The 26,139-nt window shown below is 39.8% G+C and overlaps 1 protein-coding gene across 5 annotated transcripts in view; it reads left to right on the top strand.

Annotated features, from left to right (window-relative positions):
- The window catches only part of NCAPG2 (non-SMC condensin II complex subunit G2), a 180,663-nt gene that overhangs the window by 68,068 nt on the left and 86,456 nt on the right, over positions 1-26,139 (top strand). For all 5 annotated transcript variants that reach the window (XM_033931595.1, XM_033931597.1, XM_033931598.1 and 2 more), the window contains 2 exons: positions 13,362-13,584; positions 21,202-21,311. In XM_033931595.1, the coding sequence (XP_033787486.1) occupies positions 13,362-13,584; positions 21,202-21,311 (333 nt within the window). The remainder of the gene's footprint in view (positions 1-13,361; positions 13,585-21,201; positions 21,312-26,139) is intronic.

A 26,139-nucleotide genomic window follows, 5' to 3' on the forward strand; every position in this document is an offset into this window, starting at 1 on the left:
TCTTTGTTACCTCAAAGTTACCAATGAGTTTTGAGTTTCTGATCATCTTTTTGTTCTGACAGTCATACTAAGAAAGGCAGATCTGTGTCAAAGGCCTTAACTTCCAGATGGTTTAAATGGCAATTTTTTCCGCGTATGTGGGCTGTGGAAGCAGCCTCAGATCATGTGGAAGCCTGGCTACCTTATGGGTAGAGACTCGAGTGATTTCCCTTATGGAGATTTGTAGAGCAGCATTATGGTCTACACTTCTTACCTTTCCCAGGTTCTATAGAATAGACATGGCAGCCAGGGAGGAGGTTGCTTTTGGGTCCTCAGTGTTACAGGCAGGCTTAGAAGTCCTGCTTTGGTATGTCCCTAGCATTCATGACTACTAGACACATTGCACTAGAAAGAAATATTAGATTCTTGCCTCGATAATCTTCTTAAACTCCGCCCTGTGAGGGGGCTTCGCCTGCCTTTGGTCTTACTTTCAGTCTGTGTCTTGACTGAAGAATTTATCTGTTTCTCGCCTAAGCTGAAAAAAAACAAAAAAAAGGGATATCAAGTCTGAGTTTCTGCTTTTTAGGACATGTGAATAGCTAAGAGCTCCAAAAATGTTAATGCTAGTTGCATGCAGTTTTGTGTAATTTTGATAATGCTATACTTGTTTCAGAGCAAAACAGAAGTATACAAGGTGCTACCCAAAAGTTCGGGGAATTCAATTGTAAAAAAAAAAATGGTTTACTGAAACTCCTAGTATCCACCGTCTCCTTCAAAGTAGTCCCCTTGAGAATGTATACAGCAATGGTCTCAAATTCAAACCCTTTGCAGGGCCACATTTGGGATTTGTAGGTACTTGTAGGGCCTCAGAAAAAAATAGTTAATTTCTTATTAAAAGAAATGACCATTTTGCATGAGGTAAAACTCTTTATAGTTTAAATCTTTCCTTTTGGCTAAGTCTTAATAATAATATTGTAATTTATAGCTAAAGAGACATATGATCAAGAACCTGTTTTATTTTACTTTTGTGATTATGATAAATATATGGAGGACCTCAAAATAGTACCTGACGGGCCATATGTGGCCCCCGGGTATACAGCGATCCCAGTGTTTTTCCCATGAGTCCATGCATCTATGGAAGGCATCTTGGGTGAGTGCCTTGAGGACCTTCTGCGATTCTGCCTAGATCTCTTCAATCGTGTTAAAACAACGCCTTTCATTTGTAATTTCATTTTGGGGAATAGGAAAAAATTACAGGGGACACCGTAAAGCGAATAGGGAGGGTGTGTAATCGCTGTAATATTTCTGGAAGTTCCGAACAGACAGAAACACGATGGGCCTTCTGTTCACTTGTTAGCAGTCTTGGCACAAATTTTGTAGAAATGTGTATCATGTTCAATTCATTCGACAAAATTTGTTGAACTGTCCCATATGACTGTCCTACTATCTCACAAACATCGTGGATAGTTTGTCTACAATCTGCAAGGATAGTTTCACAGACCTTTGGTATGATTTCCAGTGTTGTGCTTGTTAACGGTCATCCGGAACAATCTTTGTCGTGGACAGATGTTCGTCCATCCTTAAAGTGTTTGTACCAAAGAGAGGTTTTGCTTTGGCACATAGCATTATCTCCAAAGGCTTCCTGGAGCGTATGATGGTTTTCTGCAGCAGTTTTTTTAAAGTTTGAAACAAAATTTGATGCAGATTCTTTGCTCAGTAAAATCCGTCATTTTGAAATCCACTGAGTCACTAAAACACAACCTTACAAAATCGCACAGAACAAAATAATGTAACCACTCAGCTGCATGCCCGTTGGGCACACTGATTCACAAAGCATACTGCTAGACACCTCTAGTGGTGGAAGAGCATACACTATCCAGTTTGCGTGCACTGTTCACATTCCACGGACTTCGGGTAGCAGCTCATAGTGTTGGGGAGTTCTCCCCATTGCCCTCCTTCCGGTGATGTCTTCCATTACAGTGATTCTTGACTGCTTTTGTACAAACTGAGAGGGCAGGAGCAAGCCTTCTGGGAAGGAGGAAAAGTTAAAAGATGAGTGGTATCATTCTGCAAACAACTTGTTCAGATGCATAACCCTAGTGTTCAGGACTACTAGACACATCTACAAGAAAGAAGATTATCAAGGTAAGAACCTAATCTTTCTCTTATTCCATGCTTCAAGGAATGGTTATGGAGGGAAACCTTCCTTAAGGCTCAGGAAAATTGGGCAATGGGGCATGCCTGAGTGCTGAAGTTTGCTTTGAATTCATAGAAACAAAGAAAGATAGCAGATAAATAGCACATAACCCATCAAATCAGCCTAGCCATACTGTCTATTATGCTTTCCTCTCCTTTAGAGATCCTATGTGCCCGTCTCATGTTTTCTTGAATCCAGCTATAGTCTTTAACTCTATCATCTCCTCTTGTGACTGTTCCACACACCTACTGCTATTTTTGTTATTAAAAAAAACTCTCGATAGAAGGATTTATTTCTAAGATTGTAAAGAAGCATATTCAATGAAACAGAACAGAGATAGTAAAAGGAAAACAAAAGTTGTGTCTTGGATCCTACAAGGTTTCAAGTTTTATTATGGCTTGATATACCGCTTTAAATTCCAAAGCGGTTTACATTATTCAAATTCTTTTTTTTTTAATAATTCTTTATTCATTTTCATATTTTACATGAAGTGTACAAAATATTGAATTACAACTAATGAATACACAATATCACTTTTATATCTATTACATAATGTTCTAAACATATTTTTATCCCCTCTCCCACCCCCCACCCTTCAAGTACTTTCCAATCACCTTATACATATTGTATACCATATTATAACATGTTATGTAAAATTATTTTCACTACCCCCCCTCCATGTGTGCCATAAAGAAGACAATGAAAAGAAGAAGAGAAATCCTACTATTCATTCACTACAATATTTTGTCAATGGCCCCCATATTTTTATAAATTTAGGATATGTCCCTCTTTGTATTGCTATTGCTCTTTCCATTTTGAATATATGACAAATTGTATTCCACCAAAATGTATAATTAAGGTTACTATGATTCTTCCAGTTATTGGTTATATGCTGGATGGCGACCCCTGTCATGACTAGTAAAAGCTTGTTATTTTCTGGTGAAATTTGACTTTTTTTTCTCATCATCATTTCAAATAACACTGTATCATATGATATTTCTACATGATTTTCCATCAATTTATTAATTTGTGGCCAAATTGCATTCCAAAAACTTTTAATGTAGGGACAATGATACAGTAAATGATCCAACGTCCCAGGTTCCAGATTACAGTGCCAGCATTTATTGGACTTAGAACTATCTAATTTTTGCAAATGTGTAGGGGTCCAAAAAGCTCTATGTAATAAAAAGAACCAAGTTTGTCTCATAGATGCTGACACTGTACATCTCATTCTGCAAGACCAAATTAGTGGCCATTGAGATGCAGTAATTTGATGCTTAATCTCAATGCTCCAAATGTCTCTTAGACCATTTTTTGGTTTTTTATTCAAATATCCAGATATTAATTTATACCACAATGCGGCTTGATGCCCTAGGAAGTCTGCTTGGAAACATAAGAACTCTAAACTATATTGATTATTCAATGTTTTCCATTCAGGGAACCCAACCTGAATGGCCTGCTTCAATTGCAACCATTTAAAACTTTGTGTTTTACTAAGACCAAATCTATGTTGCAATTGTGAAAATTCCAGCAGTTTACCTTCTGAAATAACATCATTTAGAGACCGAATGTCTGCAATAATCCAGTTCTTCCAAAGGATTTGAGCTCCGCCAATTTTAATCTTGGAGTTTATTCATAAAGACTGATTAGTTGACTTGTTTATTGGGATAGGTGTTAATTTACTAATAAACCTCAACGTTTTCCAAGTATCCATTAATATCTTATTTTCTCTGTATCTTCTAGGCATGTTGATACTTGGAAGATGAACTAAATTTAGGGGAAACATAAGGCGCCATTCCAAATACAACCAATCCGGTGCATTATCTATAAGTTCTGGGAGGATCCAATACATACCCTGACGTAAAATATAGGCTTGATGGTACCTATAAAAATTTGGAAAATTTACCCCTCCCTCCTTAATTGATTTTTGCAAAGTTACTAAAGCTATTCTAGGTATTTTACCAAGCCAAAGAAATTTTGTTAAAATGCTATTAAGCTTTTTATAAAAGGACCCCTGAAAATAAATAGGTATCATACTCATTTGGTAACAAACTACAGGCAACATCATCATTTTACTCTCCCCCACCAAGAAATATGTAAAGGGTTTCATTGCTCACACAACTCCGTAACTCTTTTTAATACAATTTTTTCATTTTCTTTTACAGTATCTTCAATTGTATTTTTAACTTGAATACCAAGATATTTAAATCCTTCTTCCTTCCATATGAACGGAAAATCATCAAATAGTCCTTTTACACAATGAACATTTAAAGGTATAATTTCCGACTTACTCCAGTTAATTTTATAACCTAAAAATTTACCAAACATATCAATTAATTCTAATAGACAAGATAAGGTAGACTCTGGATTTCTCAAATAAAGTAAAATATCATCCGCATATGCCGAAATTTTATATTCCATATCAGAATATGGAATACCCTGTATCCCCCTTGCTTGCTGTATTGCTAACAATAAGGGTTCTAATACAACATCAAATAACAAAGGAGATAAAGGACAACCTTGTCTAACTCCCCTTTGCAACTTAAAACCTTCAGATAACCTATTATTAATATTTAATCTTGCAATCGGGAAGCTATACAATGTTTTTACCATTTGTATAAATCCAGAACCTATACCAAACCATTCTAAAGCTTGATACATAAAATTCCATTCTACCCTATCAAACGCTTTTTCTGCATCCAATGAAACTGTAAAAGCCGGTTCATCCATTTTTTTTGATAAATTTAACATATGAAATAATAATCTAGAGTTATTAGAGGAATGCCTTTTAGCAACAAAACCAGTCTGATGCGTGTCTATAATATGTGGGAGAGCTTTGGCTAATCTCAAAGCCAAAATTTTCGCCAAAAGTTTATTATCAACATTTATTAAAAATATAGGCCTGTAGTTCGAAACCAAAGTAGGATCTTTATTTGGCTTAGGCAAAACAATTACTACTGATTCAGCCATAGTACCTTTAATATCACCTTTTATAAGTTGTGTCTGATATAAATTTAGTAAATATGGGGAAAGGACATTTTGAAATGTTTTATAAAATTCTACTGTATAACCATCACCACCTGGAGCGGATCCAACTCTAAGAGATCTCAATGCTGTTTCTAATTCTTTTAATGATATAGGTTCATCTAAACTCCGTTTTATATGATCAGGAACCTTAGGTCCATTAATTAAATCTAAAAAATTTTTACCATCTTTTTGCCTCTCCAAATAAGGCTCGGAAGAATACAGGTCCTTATAAAATTTTAGAAATTGTTTTAAAATTATATCCGTTTGATTTGTTATTATACCATTATCATCTTTTATCCCATTAATATTAGTTCTTCTTTTTTTTGCTTTAAGATAATTCGCTAATAATCTTCCTGCCTTATTAGAATTTCCATAATACATTGTCTGCTTGGAAAACAAATCTCTTCTTATCATTTTTGAAGCTAATTCATTATATTTACCTTTTGCTTTCAAAAGAGCTTGCAAAACCTCATGTTCCCATTTACTTACCAATTTAGTTTCTAATATTTTAATTTCTTTTTCTAACTCTATATACTGCATTTTAATCTGTTTCCTAACAAAAGCCGAATAGGATATAATATGACCTCTCATAGTCGCTTTAAATGCGTCCCATACATTTTCAATAGATGTATCCTCCACTAAATTCATGTGGAAGAAATCACTAATTTGTTTTTTAAAATTTTCCAAAAATTTTTCATCCACAAGCAATGCATTATCAAATCTCCAAAGAGGTCTTCTATTCTCTAATTGATCTAATTGTAATTCTATCCATACTCCCGCATGATCCGAAATAATAATAGGATCTATGGAAGCTTTAATCACTTGTTGCACCTTATGTGATGAAATAAAAATATAATCTATTCTTGAAAATGATTTATGAACCTGTGAACAAAATGAAAATTCCTGATCATTAAAATGAAGAATACGCCATATATCCTTCAAATCATATGATTGAGCCAAATTATCTAAACCTAAAGATTTTATACTTTTACCTGGTTTTTTGTCCATTAATGGATCCATTACAGCATTAAAATCTCCAGCCACCACTAAATTAGAAGCAGCCAGTGGTAACAACATACTCTGCAACTTTTTAAAAAATTCTGATTGATTCGAATTAGGGGCATATATATTGAACAACGTCAGGGTATTATTTCCCATACTTATATCAATATGTAACCATCTTCCATGTGAATCTGAATTTACTACCTTAAAATTGGCCATACACTTTTTATTTATAAGAATTGCTACCCCTGCTTTTTTACCTGCTGCTGGAGCAAAAAAACATTCCTTCACCCACCCACCCTTTAGTTTCTGTGATTCCTTTATATTCAGATGAGTCTCCTGCAAACAATAAACATCCGCATTTTGCTTTTTTAAAAATGCTAATACCTTTTTTCTTTTGATTACATGATTCAGGCCATTGACATTAATAGAAAATATCTTAAAAGACATAATATATTTTAAACTTCTCATCATAATCTTCTTCCTTCCTTCCTTCCTTCATGTTTAAGATCTAAAGAAATTATCTCAATGACACACATTTTTACCCCTAAAGTACCCAACCCCTTATTGATCTTTTCCTTAATCATTCTAGTACTACTTTAAAAACCCATCTTTCCCCCCCCCCCCCAATATAATGACTGCTTAAGGACACACATTGGAACAGCAACCCCAACTTCCCCCTCTCCCCCAGACAACCAATATTTATTAATATCCCCTTTATCATTTCTTAAGATAAACTCATTAACCCTCCACAATGTATCTTAGTATATCTCTCTTCTAATCATAAAATCTTTTTTTTTTTTTACCATTTTAAAATAATTACTTTCTCTATCTGTTATTTAACCTTTGGTCACATTAACCATATTTAATTCCTAACATTCCGTTAATACATCTTTGTCTTCTCACCAATCTTTAAATCATTTCCCCAATATTTTAGTTCATACCATAAAATTCTATCATAAACATATATTTAATAAAGTAGTATTATTTTTCCTATATCTCATACACTCTAATCCAGCAACCCTTATCATCCTTTTAATACCTAAAAACAAATATCCATATCTTCATATAATTTTTATCATCTATTTATATATAAACATTTTTATTTCATTCTGAAAAATAAATTTTTCATTTTATAATTAATTATATATTTTTTTATTTTTTTATACATTTTCCTCTTTTCCAATTAAAATCCAATCCTTTTGAAACTATAATATTATAAAATCAAACTTTACATTTGATCTTCTAGTCATCTCCTTCAATTATCAATAAATTCATATTATGTATCTTTCTTATATATTATTCATTTTCCTTTCTTTTACTTGCATCTAAATTTCATATATCTTTTCTGTCTATAATTAGTCCATTCTGCATTCTTCTTTTTGTTTTCCTTTCATTCATTACTTTTCATTTGACTTCTTAAATTAACTGATCTTTCATATTTATTTCTTATCAATATCCATCTTCCCTTAAGACTCTTGACTGCCAATTGTCATTTTATTTAATATCTTTTTAGTCTATCCATTCTGCTTTCTTCTTTTTCCCATTTGTATTATTTTCTTGTCCATTCTTCACTTTTCTCCTTTTGTAAATTATTCAAGATCTTTATTCCTTTCTGTTTACTCTTTACTCCAGCCATCCATTCCTTAATCGTCTAAAGTTCAGTCTCATGAGTTTTCAGTCCATCCTTCTTGCTTTTACTTCTTTATTTTTATTGTCTTTTTCCCTTGTTCATTTTATTTCCTGTTCTTTATTTCATATTCTTCTTTCTTCAACACTCCAAAGTCTCATAGTTTTGTTTTTTTTTTCATTAAATTTTTTGCTCAATATCCATCAAACCAGACTTAATATTTTCTTTTCATTTCAACATCCATTATGCTAAAATGACATTGGTTATGATTTTGAAAGAAAGGTATTTAGCTTTTCCGGATCTTCAAAATACAAAGATTTATCTCCACAAGATACCCTCATTTTTGCTGGGTAATACAACCCATATTTATATCCTTTATCCTTTAATTGAGGTCTCAATTCAAGGAATTTCTTTCTTTTGTTTGCTGTATTTTTAGCAAAATCAGGCAAAAACCATATTTTGGATCCTTTATAATTTAAATTTTTATCTTTCTTGGCAGCATTTAAAATTTCTATTGCTTGCTGGTATCTTAACATCTTAAATATTAATGGTCTTGGCCTCCCTTGATTTTCCATATTTTTTATTGGAATCCTGCGCGCCCTTTCTATTTCCAAAGGCTGTTTAAAATCCAACTGCAGTATTTTAGGAATTAGATTTTCTAAAAACTGTATGGCATTTTTCCCTTCCAAATTTTCCTGCATTCCAAAAAGTTTTATATTCTTTCTTCTTCCTCGGTTTTCATAATCTTCCAGCTGGTTTTTCAATTGAATAAGTTCCAAACTGTCATTTTTACATCTTTTTCCTTCACATTCTAAACCCTCCATTTTAACTTCTAACTCTGTTGTTCTTTTATTAGTTATTTCCATTTGTCTGTGGATATTTAGTATTTCTTCCTTCATTTCAGCCATATTACTCACAGTCTCTTTCAGCATTTGTTTAATTTGCCTCAGTTCCTCCATAACTTCGGCTTTGCTTAGCTCCTCCAACTCTTCAGCAGAAAGCGGAACCTTACTCGGGGTAATTTGATCCTGCTTCTGCCTTTTCGCCGACCCACCAGTTTCGTTTTTATTTTGTCGGTTGCTTGCCATGCTCCCGCTCTTCTTTTTGATATTTTTCGCCGAAATCGGCTTGAAGGGGAAAACTTTTTTTTAACAACCGTTGCCTAGTTAAGAGGAGCGCCGCGATCACACGTCCATTTTGTGTGCGCGCTAAGCCACGCCCCCATTATTCAAATTCTAAAAATTATTAAAAAAAAAAAAAAAAGGGGGGGGTAGTGACATACACGGTAAAATTTTTTATTGACTAAACATGATACAAAAGGATAATAGGTAGGGTTACATTGTTAAGAATAAAAATGAAATGGTGGAAAAACATTAGGGAGAATGGGGTAGTCTGAGATGTGCCCTTTGTCTAGATCTCATAAGTGTATTTGAAGAGAAAAGTTTTTAACTTGGACTTGAAATTATTAGTGTTAGTTTCCTGTCTCAGGGCTATGGGGAGAGAGTTCCATAGAGTGGGCACAACTACTGAGTAAATAGTTTTGCATGTTATGTGATAGAATATCTGTTGAACGGAAGGGATTGTAAGAAGATGTTGTTGTGATCATCGAAGTAATCATAAGGTTTTGGATGGGATATGGTAGCATGACCAGCATGTTATTTTTGAGTAATGTGCAGGAAGTGCACTGAAATGTAAGCTAGCCAGATAAATTGGCTGTAGAGCTTTGTTAGTTGGGTCTGCTAGTGTTATGTGTTTTAATTTGAGTGTTTTCTTTGTAAACTGCTTGGGTGTTAAGCGGGTGATACATTTTAGAAATATTTTAGAAAACCAGTGTGAAAAGCTTGATGAGTAGGTAGTAAGATCTAAGTTTACACCAGTAAGCGGCTAGAAGCCAGTGTTGGCTCGTGAGGGGTGGGGTGGGGAGGAATTGTAATAATTCTTATGAGTTTGGCACAGGGCTGTGGAGTTGGAGTCGAGGAGTCACAGACAATTTTGGGTACCTGGAGTCGGAGTCGTGGGTACCAGACACTGAGGAGTTGGAGTTGAAGGATTTATCTGCTGACTTCACATCCCTGGTTTGGCATAGTCACTTGACAGCCGGTGAAAACTAGAAGGATGCTCGGGTGCAAAGGGAGAGGTATGGCCAGTAGGAAAAAGGAGGTATTGATGCCCTTGTATAAGACTCGGGTGAGACCTCATTTAGAATAGTATGTACAATTCTGGAGACTGCACCTTTAAAAAGATATAAACAGGATGGAGTCAGTCCAAAGGAAGGCTACTAAAATGGTTGGTGGCCTTAATCATAAGGTGTATTCGGACAGACTTAAAGATTTCAATATGTATACTTTGGAGGAAAGGTGGAAGAGGGGAGATAGAGATGTTTAAATACCTATGTGGCATAAATGCGCATGAGGCAAGCTTCTTTCTTTTGAAAGGAAACTCCAGAATGAGAGCATAGGATGAAGTTGAGATGATAGATTCAGGAGTAATCTAAGGAAATACTTTTTTACAGCAAGGGTAGTAGATGCGTGAGGCTCCTGGTAGAGGTGGTGGAGACAAAGACTGTCTGAATTCAAGAAAGTGTGGGACATGTGAGATTTCTTAGGAAGAGGAGGAGATAGTGGATGCTATGGATGGGCAAACTGATGGATTTGGCCTTTATCTGCAATCATGTTTCTATGTGCTTTGAATTAACTGACATCTCTTTGAGTCAGAGTTTCATCATTGTATAGCATATTAGAATAGTTAGAAATTCTAGGACTAATGCATGCATTAGAACTTTGATCTTCAAGTAGATGCTGATGGTACAAATTTGGAGCATATCATATAAGGAATATTTTACCATTCCTTAATATTTGTGTGTTGGATGTGAGCACAGGATTTAGATACAACTCTAATGTATACATGGAATCCTTGAGAGAAATATTAATTATCCCAGGACAAGCAGGCAGCATATTTATTTGAAATTATTTGTAACCCGCCTATCTACAAATCTAGGTGAGAAACAATACAAACATACAAAATCAGCAATTGACGTCATCCACAGAGCCCTGGTATGGACAGCTGTAAAAGTACATCGTCACTTTAAGAACTTAAGAAAGTTTGCGAACTGCCTGCACCGTACATGCACGAATGCCTTCCTGCCCGATGCAGGCTCGTGGCTCCTCAGTTCTGTTTTCTGTGGAGCTAAAAAGTTGTGTCTTTTTTTTTTTTAAAAAGGGAGGAACATTTTTTCCTCGGGGGAGGGGCTTCGTCCACAGAGGCCTTAATTTTTCCCTCAGCCATTGAGTTTGATTTGGCTGATGCAGTCTTTCTGTCCATTCCAAGCCGTTAACAGCCTTCAAAAAAGTGCTGCAGGTGCCAACGGCCAATTTCTCTCACCGACCTTTGTAGTTGGTGCTTTGGGCCGGATCACTGGGTGGAATCCTGTGCCCAGTTTCTATCCTGCAGAAATGTTCGATAAAAAGCTGAAATCTTCAACAGGAAAAATTGTTCGGGAACGGCATGGACATCGATCAGACCTTGCAACCTTCGTCGTCGAAGACATCTACATTGACATCACTCCATCTGGTAAGCCAGCTCAAGCTGCCAGCTTCCCAACCGGTGTTGCAGGTCACTCTTGCATCAAGTCTCTTGATTACAACCAAGCAGCGACGATCACTTTTCCGGTTTGCCTATATTTCAAGGTATGCATCCTCATCGAGGTCACCCTCTTCAGGGCAAGTTGTGGTACCAATGGTACTGGCAGACAAGCCAGAGGTACTGGTGCTTTCCTTCTGGGAACAACTCGATGCGCTGTTCCGAAGGGAGCATAGACTCCCTTGATACCAGTCCAGCCTAAGCACACAGCTACCAGATCTGGTTCTCTGGAGCAACATTGACCTTCCACACCCAAGTATCGATCATCTCATCATCAGTCCAGTTTCTTCATCGAGGCAGCAATCTAGTTAGAGACATTGTCTTCCTTCTCTTCATCTCGATGTTCCCAGCCAATAAGCATTGTTCCTCTTCACATGCTTCAAAAAGGAAACATCGCTTCCTCAAGTTCTTTGAAGAGAAAAATAGCTTTGCATTACAGTGTTCCCCCGCAAATTCGCAGTTTGCGAATTGCGGACTCGCTCATTCACGGTCTGCTCCGACCGCCTCTTCCTGTAGTAAAGTTGGGCTACACCAATCAGGAGCTGCTCCTGATTGGTATAGCCCGACTATACTACAGGAAGAGGCGGTTGCAGCAAACAACAAGTGATTTTCTTCACCTGCCAGTGTTCCAGCTGCCCTCTCCTGCCTCTCCAGCTGCCCTCTCCTGCCTTCGAAATTCGTGGGGGTTCCTGGAATGGAACCCCCGCAAATTTTGGGAGAGTACTGTATACCTCTTCCTCGTCATCAGACCGGTACCAGACTCGGAGTAAGCATCGATCTTCTCAACACATTAATTCCCCAAGGCCTTCATATGACTCTGACTTAATCTGATTCTCATGAGCACTTGTCTGAGTCTTACATGGAGGCTTTTGACACTTCGAAAAAAAACCTTGTTTATATCCCTTTAATGCTGACCCTGATTTCATTTTTGTTCAGGATATTAAAATCTACTGGCTTTATCAATCTGGGATCAAGTTAACCTAATGATGGAGAGTCATGTGGCATTGTCCTATGACACAGTAGTTTTTGGAATGTGCATGAGGGCTAAATGCCAAATATCTGCAGCAAACAATAAATTACTGATGATTCTTACTGGTGTGGGAATTCAGCAAATAACGACTAATTGGAAAGACTGTTCTAGACTGAATTGTAGTTTTTGGTGGAACTCAGTATGCCATATGTATAAGATGGAAAGATTTCTTGCAGTACAGAGGGGGCATTTTAAAAGATTTCAGGAGGTGTGGAGGCCATTAATTGAATATTATAATGATTAAAGTTTATTCTTTTTCCTTAGGGGATAATTTGTAGAAATGGGGATGGGTGGGGGGGATAGGATAATCCAATTAAATAGCGGTATATTTCAACTGATTAATGGATATAAGAAACATGGTATGTATGTATGAATAGAAAAGGAAAGGGGGTAAAATTATTGGAAATATGTTATGAAATATTAGGGGATATATGTACTATGATGAGATATATTTGTTGTGCATTAATGTATATAATAAAATGAAAAAAGAGTTTGAGGAAGAAAGGGTGGGGGAGAGATAGGTTAAAGTATGATTAATTGTATTAAGGAAAAGGGATGTCTAAGTATGTATATGTTTGGATAGATTATTTTATTGATATGGGAAGGGATGGGAGGTGGGTGGGGGGAATTAAAACATGTATAATAATATTGTGTAAGAATGTCAAGTGAGTTATGTGAATTAATTGTAATAATATTGTACACTTGTTGAGAGAAATAAAAAGGAATAAAGATTTAAAAAAAAAAAAAAATCTACTGGCTTTTATTTTTATTTATTATTATATGGATTATATAAATGTTGTAAATTATAATGATATATTTTAAAACTAAAAGTAATTTTTCTTTTCCACATTTCACAGTTCTGGAAAATTTGCCCCATGGAGCATCTTTTGACTCGCCTGGAAGTTGATTCACGGCCTGTGGCCAGACGAATAGTGAACCTGCTGTTTAATTCATTCTTTCCTGTTAGTCAAGCAGAAGAAGTATGGTGTGAGCGCTGTGTCACACTAATCCAGATGAATCCAATGGCAGCAAGGAAGTTCTTTCTGTATACTTATGAGCACACTGCTCCTACCAACATAGGTAAAGTGCACTGGAAGAGGAATTGTAAGAGGCTTATTTGACTTGGTCTTCTGTAACAGTCATTGTCATGAGATATTGACTCCCGCATACATTTTTTTTGAACTAAAGATGGTTGTTTGATTTGTTAGCATCATTTTTCATAGAAACTGAAATAAACATTAATTAGAATATGTTTAAAATCTTTTTTTTAAAACTAGCATATTGGCAGGAAGATTCAGTATAGGTTACTGTTTAATGTCAGTGCCACAAGTATGATTATCACCCAACTGGTGAGAAGTTGTACATGTGCACTTGATGCAAAGAGCTCCTAGCTTTCAGTGAACAAGTACAATCTCTGCAGACTAGAATAGCAGACTTGGAGGAGCTGAGGTAGACAGAGACCTATGGAAACTTAGCAGAGAAGCTCCATCTCCAGTTTTGCAGTCTCTGAGCTGCAATAGAAACATGACGGCAGATAAAGGCCAAATGGCAATGGAGGAGGAAGGTCACCTGAATGGAAAGCATCTCCTTGAGGCAGGAAGTAATCCTGTAGCTAGGACCCTACAAGTAATACAGTAACCTCTCACATTGAATAGTTTCCAGGACCATCTGGCTAGGAAAGAAGGGTTAAGATAGCTATTGTAGTTAGAGATTAAATTATTAGGCATGTAAATAGCTGGGTAGTTGGTGAATGTAGGCTTGTAAAACAATTAGTAAATTTGTTATCAGTGTTTTTTACCCTAACTTTGAAAACAGTCTTTGTAGTTGGTTGCATTGGAGCTCATTGATGCTAGCAGGACCAATCAGACATGTGGGTACCAAATGTACAGAGATCAATGTAACACATTAATTTACAACAGAATAAGACCCTCACAGTCCATCCAGTCTGCCCAACAAGCCAGAGCCATGCCCTCCACTTTCTGCAGACCACAGTCACCTATGTTTAAATGCTGGTTGTGAAGTCACTTCCATGCTAACCATAAAGGTAGCCAAACATGATGAAGATGATCTTTGTCTCTTGGCATTTGCGAGACAAACCGTAGAAATCTGTCCATCATTGACAACAGTTCCTACTACTCCTGCCCAAAATAACACCTCAACAGCCATGTTGTTTCTGTCCTCTTTCTATTTAGGCATCTCCTGTGTACCATGCATTTTTTTAATTTGCTCACCATTTTTGACTCTGCCATCTCTCTTGGAAGAGTGTTGCACGTCTCCACCACCCTCTCTGTGAAAGTGTTTCCTGACTTTACTCCTAAGTTTACTTCCCCATAACCTTCATTCATGTCCTCTAGCTCTACCACCCCTACCTCTCTGGAAGAGGTTTGTTTGAATATTAATACCTTTCAAGTACTTAAAGGCATGTATCATACCATCATCTCTCTCTCTGTCTCCACTGTATACATATTCAAGTCCTTCACTCTCACACTTCTTATGGCACAAATCCTGTACCATATTTTGTTGCCATCCTCTGAACTTCCCTGTCTTTACATTCTTGTAAAGATACAGCTTCCAAAACTGGACACAGTACTCCAAGTTGGACCTCACTAATGACTTGTACAAGGATATCAACACTGTCTTTCTTCTGCTTGTTACATCTCTATGCAGCCTAGCATTCTTTCAGCCACAGCCATCGCCTTGTCACATTGTTTTACAGCCTTGAGCTCTTCAGATACTGTCACCACAAGGTCTCCCATCTGATTCATGCATATCAGTCTCTCACCCCCTAAACAGGGGTGTCAAATGTCAGGTTTTCAGGATTTCCCCAATGATTATGCATAGATATTTTTATGGGCACCCGGTAATAAAAATTATTATCCCAGGACAAGCAGGCAGCATATTCACATATGGGTGATGTCATCCACGGAGCCCTGATGCAGACAGTTTCACAAGCAGACTTGCTTGAAGAACTTTTAGAAAGTTTGTGACTGTTGCACCGAGCATGCGCGAGTGTCTTCCCGCCTGACGTAGGGCACACATCTCCTCAGTTCTAGTTTTTCCGTGGAGCTGAGAAGCCTTCGTTTTTCAGTTCTGTGCAAGCGTCGAACTAGTTCATTTTTTGATTTGCCTTCTCTGCTGTGCCTTTCGTTTTAATTTTTTCTCTTGAAGGGTCGTAGCGTTATTGCGTCTAAAAACAAAAAAACACAACTTTTAAAAATTTTCATAATGGGACCCGACGTGGCCTAAACTCACGGACTTCGATTTGGCTGCAGCCATCTTTACTTTGATGTCACATCCGCTTCAAGAAGTGTACGCGCTGTCAACGTGCGATCTCCATCACCGATCCCCATCATTGGTGTATTCAGTGTCTGGGACCAGACCACTGTACGAAGTCGTGCATTCGCTGTGCTCCACTTCAGAAGAGGTCTCTGAAGAAGCGTCAGATGCAGCAAGAAAAAATATTCGGAGCATGGATCTAACCTCGGACAAGCCATCCACCTCGATCTCGGCCTTGACTTTGAGTAAATCTTCCTTGATGGTAAAAGCCTCGACTTTGACCTCGACTAAGCCCTGCCGGTCACTCAGAGACCCTCTGCACGCTGTGCTTCCAGGTCGAGAGGCCCTTCTTCATCAAGGTCTTCTTCGCTGGAATGTACTACATCACCAAACATACCAGCTCAATTGGTATCGGTGCCTGTTTTTCAGGTCATGCTGAAAGCTCTACTGCAAAAGGAGTTTGGTAATATGTTTGCCAAGTTAACTCCGACCTCGTCTCTGTTACCTGCAATCCAGCCTGAGCACTCATCTATTGTGCAAGGAGCCGAGTCCTTGAGAATGTCTTGAGACCAATGTGAGCACTCAACTAACATACAAGGAGTCCAGTCCTTGAGTGTGTCTCAATCTCGATTTTCATTGAGTCATTCTTCATATCATAGATCCCGGTCACTGAGCTCTTGAACGCCAGCCATCGAAGCGTGCATCGAGGCAAATCTTGCTGTCACCTCGCCAGGCTCGAAGCTCTTCTGAGCGTCGTCATTCGAGGCAGAAACAACAGGATTTTTCACGTTCCAGTTCTTCGAGACGCAGATTGTCCTCGCCGAAACATCATTCCTCAAGGCGTTCCTCCTCTCGAGATCATCAAGTCTCGACGCCTCGTTCACCTTCATATCGAGGTTCTTCGAGGCCATACACTCCTTTGTCGAGGCAGTCTCCAAAGGAGTCTCATCCTCAGCTGGCGCATGGTCCTCGTGGATCAAAATCATCTTCTCCAGCACATTCCTCTCAAAGGAAACGCTCTGCTTATCCAATTCCTTCTAGAAGCAGATATTCTTCTATGTCCCTACCACCTGAATCAGATCTTCAGTACCAGCATTCACGTGAGACTTCACCTTCTTTTTCTGCTCTTCAGAAATCTTGCCCCTCTTCTCCTCAGGAAGAACATGCCTCTGCTGATATGGTGTGATATGATATGCTAATAAAGTTCCTTTGCCAGATGAGTAAGGATCTGACTCCAAATATACTAAAGAAATGTTGGAGGAACTTGAAATGCCTCATCCTCCTAGGGACTCTCTCAGAATGCCATTCTGGACCATATTTTTGATTGTAATTTGGATACACCATATTCCATTCCTGCGATGCCAACAAAGTTGGAATCTCGTTACAACTTTCCCACCAATATCTTGTGGTTGAATCATCCTTGAAGAGATCTCATCCTTCTAAAGTCTATGCAGTGGTTCCACCGGGCCGGAAGAGATGCTCTATGGATAAATTCAGTCGTCGACTATATCAAAATTCAATGGTGATGAATCAAATTTTGAATTACAACTTTGTATTCACCAAATATCTTAAGTATTGGGTTAAGTCCATGCCCTCTTTCTTTTAATACTTACCTCCGCATCGTCTGACTGATTTTCATGCATTTGACACTCATCCAACTGCGCATTCATATGGTTCAAGCAGCATACGATGCTTTCGAAATTCCCTCAAAGGTCACTGCTTTTTCAGTAGCAATGTGACGCTTGGCTTGGCTGCGCATTGTAGACATGGACCCAAATCTGCAAGATAGGCTGGCAAATATTCCATGATAGGGCAATGAACTTTTTGATGAGTCCATAGAAGCGGCTACCAAATGCTTATCTGAGCATGAAATATCATTCGCTGCTCTCCGTCCAAAGCCTAAATCTCCTACTACTAGGGGTTTCAAACCTTCTACTTCTTACCAGTAAAAAACACCTTATACCAGACTGCCGCCCAAGAAACAACAGCAGCATCAGCGGAAGCCCCAGACTCCATCTATGGCCAAGCCCACACAGTCTTTTTGAATGACTCAGCCAGAGCATAGCTAACATATCTCTGCCTCTGTCTTCCCCTCTTCCTATTGGAGGTCGTCTCCATTTTTTTCATCAGCGATGGGAACGGATCACCTCCAGACCTTTGGGTCTTATCAATCATCAAGGAGGGTTACTTCCTTCACTTCCATCAAATTCCACCAGATCACCCTCCAAGAGAGTGTCCTTCCAATTCTTCGCAGACCCCTCTTCTTCTCCAGGAAGTATAAGTTCTGCTGGTTCTCAATGCCATCGAGACAGTTCCTCTGGAGCAGCAGAGCACGGGATTTTATTCCCGTTACTTCCTTGTTCCAAAAAAAGACCGGGGGGGGGGGGATCTGCAGCCAATATTGAATCTCAGAGCTCTCAACAAATTTCACGTCAAAGAAAAATTTTGGATGCTGTCACTGGATCACAACGATTGGTTATGCTAGCTGGATCTCAAAGAACCTTACACTCACATTCCTATTCATCCAGCATTTCGCAAGTTTCTCTGATTTCAGGTGGGAAATCAGCCTGGCCTCTTCTTCCAGAGTTTTCACCAAGTGCCTGGTAGTGGTAGCAGCAGCTTTACAAAGCCACAGTCTCCAAGTTTTCCCATATTTGGGCGACTGGCTTATCAAAGACCCAACATACCAGGGGGTTACTGTAGCGACACAACAGACTATCTGGTTCTTGCAAAGTTTAGGATTCAAAGTCAACTTTCCAAAATCCCACCTATAGTCCTCTCAGACTCTGCAGTTCATTGGAGCTATACTGGACACTGTACAACTCAGAGCATTCCTTCCTCAACAGGATGCTGTCCTACAACTTTACCTCAAGGTGTCGACCCTCACTTCACTATCAGCAAGACACATGATGGTTCTTCTAGGTCACATGGTCTCTACAATTCACGTGCCTCCTTTTGCCAGACTTCACCTCAGAATTCCTCAGTGGACCCTGGCATCTCAGTGGGTGCAGGCTTTCGACCCACTCTCAGCACATTACAGTGACTCCTTCTCTTCGACAATCTCTTCACTGGTGGATGCTTTTGTCCAATCTCTCCAGAGATTTACTGTTCCAAACGCCCCCTCACCAAAAGGTTCTCACAACAGATTCTTCAACTTATGCTTGGGCTCATCTAGATGGTCTTCGGACTCAAGGGCATTGGTCCACCGAAGACTATTGACATCACATCAATCTGTTGGAACTCAGAGTGATCTTCAATGCTCTCAAAGCTTTTAGGCATCTTCTTCACGATCAGGTAGTACTCATTCGTACAGACAATCAAGTCGCCATGTACTACGTCAACAAGCAGGGAGGAACAGGGTTTCTTCCTCTGCAAAGAAGTTCAGAAGGTTTGGAATTGGGCAATTCTTCACAACACTTTTCTGAAAGCAGTATACATTTAAGGAGAGCAGAATGCTCTAGCGGACAAATTGAGTCGTCTCCTGCAACCTCACGAATGAACACTCAATTCTCCCTCTCTCCTTCACATTTTTTCTTAGTGGGGGACTCCTCAGACCTATTTGCGTCTCCCCACAACTACAAACTGCCCCAGTTTTGCTCTAGAATTTACTCTCCTCACTGGATGGAGGCAGATGCCTTTCTCCTGGAATGGAAGAACAAATTTCTATATGCACTTCCTCCATCCCCTCTCATTCTCAGGACACTTGTCAAACTCAAACAAGAACACGTCACCATGATTCTCATAGTTCCTCAGTGGCCCAGAAAACCTTGGTTCTCCCTTCTACTTCAACTCAGCAGCAGGGAGCCAGTACTTCTAACAGTTTTTCCATCTCTGCTTACAGAGTCACTGTTCTCTTCTTCATCCCAATCTACAGTCTCTACATCTGACAGCTTGGTACCTCTCGATTTAACTCCAAACCTGCAGTTTTCTCAATCTGTCAAGGACATTTTAGATGCTTCAAGAAAACCTACCACCAGACAACGTTACAAACAAAAGTGGACTCGGTTTTCTACTTTGTGTCATCTTTATCACAAGGAACCTCAGTTCTGTATTATCTTCTTCATTTATCCCACTCTGGTCTCAAGTCAACTTCTATTAGAGTCCATCTCAGTGCAATTGCTGCTTTTCATCAGCCTTTGGATGGGAAACCTTTATCTGCTCATCCTGTGGTTTCCAGATTTATGAAAGGACTTTTCAATGTCAAACCACTTCTCAAACCGCCTCCAGTGGTTTGGTATATCAATGTTGTCTTTGCTCAGTTGATGAAGCCTTCATTTGAACCAATGTCTTCAGCTCATTTGAAATATCTCACTTGGAAAGTGGTCTTCCTTATCGCTCTTGCGTCTGCTCGCAGAGTTAGTAAGCTACACACTTTAGTAGCAGATCCATCTTTCACAGTATTCCATCATGACAAGGTAGTACTCTGCACTCATCCAAAATTCTTACCAAAAAATGTTATAGCATTTCATCTCAATCAATCAATTGTACTCCCAGTGTTTTTCCAAAGCCTCATTCTCATCCTGGAGAAACAGCTCTTCATACTCTGGACTGCAATCGTGCTTTGGCTTTTTACTTGCAAAGGACTAAGCCACATAGATCTTCACTTCAACTCTTTGTTTCCTTCGATCCAAACAAGTTGGGCCATCCAGTTTCCAAGAGAACTCTCCAATTGGCTCACTACTTGCATCTTTTTTTGCTATGCTCAGACTGGACTGCATCTACAGGGTCGAGTCACAGCCCACAAAGTTAGAGCCATGGTGGCTTCTGTAGCTTTTCTCAGATCTACTCCTATTGAGAAAATCTGCAGGCTGCCACTTGGTCCTCAGTTCATACCTTCACGTCTCATTACTGTCTGGATTCATTTTCCATATGGGATAGCCAATTTGGCCAGGCAGTTTTACAAAATTTATTCTCCTGAATTGCCAACATTCCCACCATCCCATTCTAGTTAGCTTGGAGGTCACCCATATGTGAGAATATGCTGCCTGCTTATCCTGGTATAAAGCACAGTTACTTACCGTAACAGGTGTTATCCAGGGACAGCAGGCAGATATTCTCACAACCCATCCACCTCCCCTGTTTGGCTTCTTAGCTAGCTATCTGAACTGAGGAGATGCACACCCTATGTCGGGCGAGAAGGCACTCGTGCATGCTCGGTGCGACAGTCGCAAACTTTCTAAAAGTTCTTCAAGCAAATCTGCTTTTGAAACTGTCCACATCGGGGCTGAATGGATGACATCACCCATATGTGATAAAATTATCTGCCTGCTGTCCCTGGATAACACCTGTTACGGTAAGTAACTGTGCTTTCCTTACAATGGCATTTTTATTTATTCATTTTAGAATTCTGTAATCATAGAAATATATAGTACTTATATCCACCCATTACTCATATAAATTAAATCTTTGTTTTTCTCAAAGCTAAGTTGATGCTGACTATCAGACGTTGTTTAAATGCCTGCATTCAAAGGACTGGTGCAAGGAACGAGCAAGAAACAGATGATGAAGATAATGAAAAGGAGAATTCAAGTGTATGTAGAATACAATGGAACTATGTCTTGTATAAAACAGCACCCTTTTAAAGTATCAAAATACACGGTCAAGTCGCATTATTATGACCACCACCTACCTCTGACATCAGGGATGCACAGCCAATGAACGAATGCATGTATCGCGTGCAGACTTTGTGGATATATAAGGTGGGATGTCAGCAAGTTGGCAATATAGCAACCGTGGCTGTCATGGGGAAAGTGCAATTTATCAGACATTGAAAAAGGCATGATCATCTACTACTTGGCCAAGGGTGACAGCAATTCAGAAATTGTTTGTGAACTGTTCACAGGCTGCTGTGGTTAAAGTGTACTGTGAGTGGATGAATAGAACCTTCTGTTACGTCCTTTTCAGATTCAGTACACTAGGTGTTCTGATGAAGAAAATCCATTCCTCCATTCAGCTGTAGAGCTGACAGTCAGGCACTGCATAGACTGTAAGTTCACCTCCTTTATTTCCTATGGGAGCTTTGGGGGTGGTCTGTGTAAAGCGGTAAAACTTTTTTCAGAGTTTCTAAGGATAGAATTCAGGTCTCCTACCTCCCCACATCCCAAATCGCTATTTTTTATTTTTCAGATTTTATTTTTGCTTGAAACCAAAGCAGCACTTTCCTCACGATTCTCCACACACCAGTTATTCCATGTATCTACTACCATAGGACTTTCAGGGACCCCTGAAGAAGACTGTCTTGTCGAAATGAGGACCGTGTTGGGTCCTTCGCTTTCAGCGGACTAGGTACTCTAGGTTTTTATGTGGATTGCTTAATTGTACCTTTGGAACTTTGAAATTATCAATAAAGTCCATTTCAGGAACTTCGTCACTCCACAGTGTTTTTTTGGTTTCTCAGAGGATTGGAGACCCATTCTGGATCTCAAGTCGGTCAGTCACTTCCTGCAGATTCCTCATTTCTGAATGGAAACCATGTGCACAATCATTGCTGCTGTGCCTCCTGAGGAATTTCTAGCGTCCTTGGATCTCACGGAGGCTTACCTCCATATTACAATCTTCCTAGAGCATTGCAGGTTTCTGCGTTTCCATGTTCTGCAACATTTCCAGTTTGTGTCTCTTCCTTTGGGCTCGCGACAGCTCCTTTCACTTTTTACCAAGATGATGATAGTCGTAGCATCTTTTCTCAGCAAGCAGGGTATCCAGGCCCACTCTTGGTTGACTGGTTGATCCAGGCTCCATCTTGACAGGAGTGCGAATGTGTAATGGAGGTGCTTGTATTGGATTGTCAACTTCAAGAAGAGCCAGTTGGCGCCTTCACAAACCTTGGAGTATCTGGGCCTTTCTTCTACACCCGGCAGTCATATGTTTCTTCCTGAGCCACACAGACAGAAACTTTTGCAGTAGATCAGATCTCCTGGATCTTCCAGCTCCCACAGCCTGGTATTTTCTGCAGGTGCTGAAGTCCGTGGCAGCCTCCTTTGAAGCGGTCCCCTGGGCCAGAGCGCTCATGCGCCTTCTATAGGAATCCTTCCTCTCTCGTGGTCTCTGCAGCGTCATCCCCGTCAGATGCCACTCATCTGGACAGAACCAGCTCGCAGCAGTCTGCATTGGTGGCTTCAGGGAGAGGCTCTCCACCAGGGCAAGCCTCTTCAGATCTCAGAGTGGATCACTCTTATGATGGATGCTCACTGTGGGGACCGCTCCATTCAGGAGCAGTAAACTCCACATCAGAGGCGTTGGTTGATCAATCGTCTGGAGCTTTTGGTGATTCAGCTGGCATTACTCATTCTCTATCCCACTCTAGAGGGAAAAGCAGTGCGCATATTCTCAGACAACCCCACGGTGGTGGCATGTGTCAATTGCCAACGACAGAACCAGTAGTTTGAACGATGCGGTGTCAAAATAAGATCTTATACTATGCAATTTCCACAGAGTATAGAAGACCTTCCACACCAGGGCATTTACCTGATCCTGCATAGTCATGTGTTGATCTAAAATAAAACCAAGATATTAATGATAGGTTGTATAAGGTAAGTAGTGTTATTTAACACAAAAGATGTTTCTGTAAAATTCTGACCTAGGATGCAACAAAAAATGTTGTCTTCTCTGGGTTCAATTTCAGCCTAAATTCTGACTTCCATGTTTCAATGATCTTAAATATATCCTCTCTTTCATTTCTTCAGTCTAGGTCCTTTGCTCAAGGAGAGCCCACAGTGCTTTGGCTTACAGCATGACTCTTGAGCGCTCAGCCTTGATGAGGCGTGGTTATTCAGATGTGATCATCTCAACGCTTTTGAAGTCCAAGAAACCCTCAACTATAGCTTCTTATGCCAAAGCCTGGAAGGCTTTTCAACAGCGGTGTGCTAAGGACCGGGTGGAGTCTGAGTGGGTTCCTATTTCAGTGATCCTGGCTTTTCTTCAGGCAGGTTTAGATAAGGGTTTAACAGTGGCCCCCCCTTAAAGTTCATGTAGCAGGCCTTTTGTGCTTCTGGGCACACAGGGGTTCTACTCATCCAGATGTGACCAGGTTTCTGAGAGAGGCACTTCATTTGTGGCCTCCCTTGCATCATCCTTTCCCTTTGTGGAATCTTAACATCATTTTACAGAGTCTTGTGGAAGCCCCATTTGAGCCACTAAATGATGCTACTTTTTTGGATCTGATGATCAAGACTCTTTCTGATCACAATTGTCTCAGCAAGGTGTATTTCGGAGCTTCAAGCTCATGCAGGGAGAATCCTTTCTCCAAATCATGGACGCAGGAATTGTTCTCCTTACTGTTTCTTCCTTTCTGCCTTCCATGTCAACTAGGAGTTTTGTTTGCTGCATTTCATTTCACAGGTTCGGAGAGAAAGGATCAGATGTTGCGCAGTTTGGACATCAGTGTCTCTTTCTCCACTATTTGGAGAGGACTAATGATTTTCGGCTGTCTGATTATCTTTGTCCTCACTTTTCCGCCTTAACATGGTCTTCTGGTGTCTAAGACCTCAATGGATTCCTATGGCCATTTGCATGACATACAGTATATCACCCGCGGCAAGCAGCCGCCAGTTTCCCTTAAGGCCCACTTAACTAGAAGTGTTGTTTTCATGGGTGGAGTCTCGCGCGATTCATCCAGATGAAATTTGCAGGGCAGCTAGATGGTCTTTTATTTATACCTTTACTTGGTTTTACTTAGTGAATGTGGTGGCTTGCTCTGATGCCGCTTTTGGGACCTAGGAGTTGCGGGCAGGCTCGTATGTGTTTCCCTAGACACTGGCATTGCTTTGGTATGTCACCTAGTGTACTGAATCTGGAAGGGATGTAGCAGAATGGAAGATTAGGTTTTCACCTTCAATAATCTTCTTTCTGTTAGTCCCTGAAGGATTCAGTATGGCCTGCCCTCTCTGTGTAAGCTCAGTTGTTCTGAATCGCCTGTTTTTCTGCCCGTTATTCTTCTTATAGGCTTGAGGATCTTCCAGCCAATAGACTGATCCTGTGGGGAGTTCACTCTTCTGTGAGTAAACATATTGCCAAAGGCTGTTTCATGTAGGTACTCGTTGCACACAGCAGGTTATTTCTACATTGTTCCTCAGGATTTTCTGTTTTGCCTTTGTGCTATTTTATTACTTATTTTCATGTTTTGCAGAGCAGATCAGTTCAGCATTGTTTATGTTGATGGGGAGCTTACCCAGTATCCACCTTTCTTATAATGGATTTGTTCTGGTATGTTGCTTGACTTTGGGACTGAACTGCAGGGAGCTGTAACTATCTTTCTAAGGTGGGAGGAGCATGTTCTCAGAAAAGTGTTAGGATTTCTGCAACTCCTGGATTTCGTGAAGGGATTGAACATCAAGCATATTGAATCTTCCAGGGACTAACAGAAGGTTATTGAAGGTGAAAACCTCATCTTCCATTTTCAACATGTACAGCACAAGCCATCAAAGCAAGAGTTGAACGTTGGCTGTGCAGGTTAGTACAGTCCAATCGGCACACTACTGTGGAACAACTCACTGTCCAAATGAACGGGTGGGGGGAGGGGGGTGTTTCTAGATGTATGTCCAAAACGATTGTGCAGCAAACCCTGTTGCAAATGGGGCTCTGGAGTAGATGGTTGGTGACTGAACCCATGCTCACGAGGGTTCATAGCAAAAAAGAGCTGTAATTTGCATAGGAGTAGTAACGGACTTGCACTGACTTGCAGAGGGTTACTTTCTCTGATGAGTCACGTTTTGAGCTCCATCAAACGGATGGACATTGCATGTCAAGCATGAAACCACTGAGAACAAACACCCAGCAACCATTTTTGGACATACATAAGCTGGTGGTGGCAGCGTTGTTATCGAGTAATTTTTTCTTGGTATGGTCTGGGTCCCTTGATACCTCTGAAAGGTACTCTCAACCGATATAGGTATCTCTCCATCCTTACTGATCAAGTATACCCGTATGTGTTGACGGTCTTCCCTATGGCCGATGGGATCTTTCAGCAGGACAATGTGACATGTCATATAACCAGAATTGTTCATGAGTGGTTTGCAGAGCACGGCCAAAACTTCCAGCTACTTGCCTGGCCTCTGAATTCCACAGACCTTAACCCAATTGAGCATATTTGGAACCACCTTGATCGAGATGTTTGATCCACCGCCATGCACCCGTCAGCAACTATCAGACACACTGAAATCTGTATGGCTACAGATAACCTCTAACAACCACCTAGCATCTTATTGAGTGACTCCCACGGCGTTTGGCTGCTGTCCTTGCTGCCAGAGGTGGTTATGTACAGCGCTGCATACACCTTTACACCTTTTAGCACTATATAAGTGATCAGAAGTAGTAGTAGTAGTTATTCTGGGTATTAGCAGGTGGTCATAATAATGTGTCTCT

Source organism: Geotrypetes seraphini, chromosome 2 (assembly GCF_902459505.1).
Source record: "Geotrypetes seraphini chromosome 2, aGeoSer1.1, whole genome shotgun sequence".
In the NCBI taxonomy this organism is placed as follows: domain Eukaryota; kingdom Metazoa; phylum Chordata; class Amphibia; order Gymnophiona; family Dermophiidae; genus Geotrypetes; species Geotrypetes seraphini.